Raw genomic sequence first — 4,259 nt, 5'->3', positions numbered from 1 at the left:
CCCCGGCCACGCCGGCCCAGGGCAGGCGGGAGGATCGAGGCTCCACCTACCGCTCGTCCGTGTCCTTCTCCTGCCTGGCCCCGCTGGTGCTCGTGGGCTCGGCGCGGAGGTTCTGCCAGTCCGACGGCACCTGGAGCGGGACCCAGCCCAGCTGCATCGGTGAGGGGGGACCCTCTGGGGACAGCTGCAGGATTTGGGGGCTCGCTGTGTTTTCCTGTGGGGTTTCGTCCCGGAATTTGTAGGATTAAGCGTTTGGTTGCCGTGGAAATCAGCTGAGGGATGCTGCTTTTGGGGGGTGGGTTCTCGCTGGTGGTCAACAACCCTTCTCCTTCTCCCCTTCTCTCCTTTTCCTTCTCCCCTTGTCCTTCTTCCCTTCTCCTCCTCTTTTCCTCCTCCCCTTCTCCTTCTCCCCTTGTCCTTCTTCCCTTCTCCTCTTTTCCTTCTCCCCTTTTCCTTCTCCCCTTCTCCTCCTCTTTTCCTCCTCCCCTTCTCCTCCCCTTTTCCTTCTCCCCTTTTCCTTTTCCAGGCCCTGCTACTTAAATTCCCATCCCTGGAAGTGTCCCAGGCCAGCTTGGAGCACCCTGAGCTGGTGGGAAGTGTCCCCACTCACAGAACTGGGTGATTTTTAAGCTCCTTTCCAACCCAAACCATGCTGGGAGTGAGGGCTGTGTACAGAGACCAAACTCCTGCTGAGCTGTTGGGATTTGGGATGACATTTCCAGGCATTCCTCAGGTGTTTTCTGGAGCTTCCAGAATCTTCTGGGAGGTTTTTAACCCTAATTGGTCACGGTGTTCTTTGCTTTTCTGAGGCTCCAGCTGTGTTCTGGAGCTCCAGAGCTCCTGTGGTGACAAAGGGCTGCTCCCTGGCCACCACCCTCATCCCCCTCGGGAAGAGACCGATCTCAGGCTGTTTTCCATGGATTTCAGCCCTCCTGGTTACATTCTGAATGCATCGACTACAGGAATGTAAAAACACTTGTGGCCAGGTTTCCTGTTGATTTTTCCAGGAGCTTTCTCACATCTGAGGAGTTGGGAGCCCCCTCCTGCTGCTGGAAATGTTGGATCTCTGAGGTCCATGAAAATTCCTACTGAGCTCAGGGCAGGGAAGAGGATGGGATCGGGCAATCCCGTGGTCCTTGGAGATCAGGATGGCCCGTGGGAGCAGAGGGCAGGGAAGAGGATGGGATCACCATGGTCCTTGGGGAATGGGATAGCCCTGGGGAGCAGAGGGGATGGATGTGGAAACCAGGGAAAGGGCGGAGCTGTCCTGATCCAAGGTGTGTGTTCCTGGTTTTTTCTCCGGAGGGATGCAGCGCCCCTGGTTCGTTTGTGCTGCTGCAGGCAGGGATTTCAGGAGCAAGAAGATCCGTGTGCTTTTCCGTGTCACTGTGTGTTCCTTCGGTGCCAAATCCCGCTCGTGTTCCAGAGGTGCAGCAGGATCCATGTGCCTGGAGGGATCTGAGCTGTCCTGTAAAACCCTCTCCCTGGTTTTTTCCAGATCCCAGCCTCACGACGTGTGCGGATCCCGGGGTGCCTCTTTTTGGGATGCAGAACAATTCCCAGGGATACCAGGTACAGCCATGGAAGAGGGGTGTGCCCCAAAACCAGCCCTGCTCAGTCCTTGGCCTGGATTCCCCAGTTATCCCATGGATTTCCCAGTTATCCCATGGATTAACGTGTTATCCCATGGATTAATGTGTTATCCCATGGATTAATGTGTTATCCCATGGATTCCCCAGTTATCCCATGGATTAACGTGTTATCCCATGGATTCCCATGTTGTCCCATGGATTCCCCAGTTATCCCATGGATTCCCCAGTTATTCCATGGATTAATGTGTTATCCCATGGATTCCCCAGTTATCCCATGGATTCCCCAGTTATCCCATGGATTCCCACGTTGTCCCATGGATTCATGTGTTCTCCCTTGGATTCGCATGTCCTTCCATGAGTTAATGTCTCCTGCCATGGATTGATGTGTTTTCCCATGGATTCACGTGTGCTCCCATGCATTCATGTGTTATCCCATGGGATTCTTGTGTCCTCCTGTGGATTCATGTCTTCTGCCATGGATTAACGTGTCCTTCTATGGATTCACGTGTCCTCCTCCCATGGATTAATGTCTCATCCCATGGATTCCTGTCTCCTCCTGGGAGCAGGACACCCCAACGTGCTCCGTTAGCCCTCCGAGCGTGTTTGCCCTGCATTAATTAGCAGTGCATTGTATCTGAAATTAATTACAGTGCTCATTAATACTAACTGCTATTCACATTCATTCCCGTTAATTTCCAGGCCAAATCCTGCAGGTGCTTTTGCTGATCCCAGCAGGAAATCATTGGAATGGGGACAGAAACCCCTCAGCGACTCCCTGGGGGGCTCCATTCCAGCCTTCCCTGTGGGTGCCCATTCCCTGCTGGGACAGTGGATGCCAGAGCGGATCCTTCTGTTTTCCTGCTAATTAATCACCTTCATCCTGGGCTTTAATGAATTAATTTTAGGTTGAATTCATTTTAAGCCACCATAAATGTCATTTTTTCCCTGTTGGGAGCTTCCCTGGGATCGGAGCTGCCCCTGGTGCTCCTGGGAGGGGTGAGGTGGTGACGAGGGAATGGCGCCTTTGGAAGCGCGTGGGATGAAGGCTTGGGAAGGCCTGGGAAGCTGAGTGATTGTCTCCCGTTGGGACAGGTGGGCAGCATCCTGTTCTTCAGGTGCCAGAAGGGATATCTCCTGCAGGGCTCCACCACCAGGACCTGCCTGCCCAACCTCACCTGGAGCGGCGTCCAGCCCGACTGCGTCCGTGAGTCCTGGGAATGGCACGGGGAGCTCCTCAGCCATTTGGCTTGGGAAGGCCTGGGAAGCTGAGTGATTGTCTCCCGTTGGGACAGGTGGGCAGCATCCTGTTCTTCAGGTGCCAGAAGGGATATCTCCTGCAGGGCTCCACCACCAGGACCTGCCTGCCCAACCTCACCTGGAGCGGCGTCCAGCCCGACTGCGTCCGTGAGTCCTGGGAATGGCACGGGGAGCTCCTCAGCCAGGCTCTGGGAAACGGGTTCTTGGAGGAAATGTCTTGGATTTTAGGGAGAATTTGGGATTAGGAAAGAATTCCTCCCTGTGAGGGTGGGGAGGGGGTGGGATGGAATTACCAGAGAGGCTGTGGCTGCCCCTGGATCCCTGGAAGTGCCCGAGGCCGGGTTGGATGGGGCTTGGAGCAGCCTGGGATAGTGGGAGGTGTCCCTGCCCATAGCAGGGGATGGAATGGGTTAATCTTAATGTCCCTTCCCACCCAAATCATCCCCTGATTCCCAAACATTCTGTGGTAACAAAGGGAGTTCACAAATCCCTTCTCCCCTGCCATTCCACCACATGATTCCAGATGGGATTTTCTTTACCTGGCCCTCCCCCAGAGCCACAATTCCAGGTGAAAAGTTGATTTGTGCTTCCCAAACCCCGTTTGATATCCAGGATTCAGCTCCACATTTATCCGGGAGAGCTCCGAGTGCTTCTCCTCTTCAATAACTTAATTTCCTTTTTAAGACCATCATCTCCTGCTATGCCAGGAGTTTAATTTAATACATTGAAGTGCTGATCTCCATCCTGGATGTCCTCTGTATCCTAAGAACTCAAAAGCTTTTTCCTGTCCCTTGGGGAAATATTTTTTCATGAGCAAACCCTGTGGATGCTCCATGAGCAAATCCATTGGGACACCCAATTTTAAATGCTCTGACATTAAGGACGGGGCTCTGGATGGGGCTGATGAGTGCTGGGCCTCCCAAATGATGGGAATTCAGGACAGTTTTCCACTCTCTGAGAGTTTCTAAATCATCCTCTGAAGAAGGAGGATGATCCTGATACCTCCTGGAAGCTGCCCGGGGTTTGTTTGGGAATTACAGAAAGGACAAACGGGGCAAAAATTCCATCTTTAAGGTCGCTTCCAGCCCAAACCACTCTGTGAGGCCATAAATCCCCAGTGTAGGGCACAGGGAGCTCCCCTGCTCTGCCATTTATTTGTTGGGCGTTGTGACATCTCAGGGGAGCTGGTGACACTTCCACAGCAGGAGCAGCGCGGGCACGGAGCTGCACGAGCCTGGCTTCCCCTTCTGGGACCAAATCCTGGGACTTACGGAGCAAGGACAGGGATTTATGGCTCTTGCACTCTGCTGGGGGGGCAGTGGTCCCAGGGAGGGGGTTCATATAAAACCAGGGAGTTTGGGATAAAAAACCAGGAGTTTGGATAAAAAAGCAGGAGTTTGGATAAAAAAA

At 53.5% G+C, this 4,259-nt stretch overlaps 1 protein-coding gene across 1 annotated transcript in view; it reads left to right on the top strand.

Moving 5' to 3' along the window:
• Positions 1-4,259, top strand: part of CSMD2 (CUB and Sushi multiple domains 2) — a 304,492-nt gene that overhangs the window by 288,351 nt on the left and 11,882 nt on the right. Inside the window, 3 exon segments of the mRNA XM_017736114.1 lie at positions 1-159; positions 1,499-1,572; positions 2,685-2,796. The exon segment at positions 1-159 is cut by the window's left edge and continues 4 nt beyond it. Coding sequence (XP_017591603.1) covers positions 1-159; positions 1,499-1,572; positions 2,685-2,796 — 345 coding nt within the window.

This window comes from Corvus brachyrhynchos, unplaced genomic scaffold (genome assembly GCF_000691975.1).
Source record: "Corvus brachyrhynchos isolate BGI_N302 unplaced genomic scaffold, ASM69197v1 scaffold65, whole genome shotgun sequence".
In the NCBI taxonomy this organism is placed as follows: Eukaryota; Metazoa; Chordata; class Aves; order Passeriformes; family Corvidae; genus Corvus; species Corvus brachyrhynchos.
Note: the sequence above shows the minus strand (reverse complement) of the source record. Positions and strands in the feature narration are given on the sequence as shown.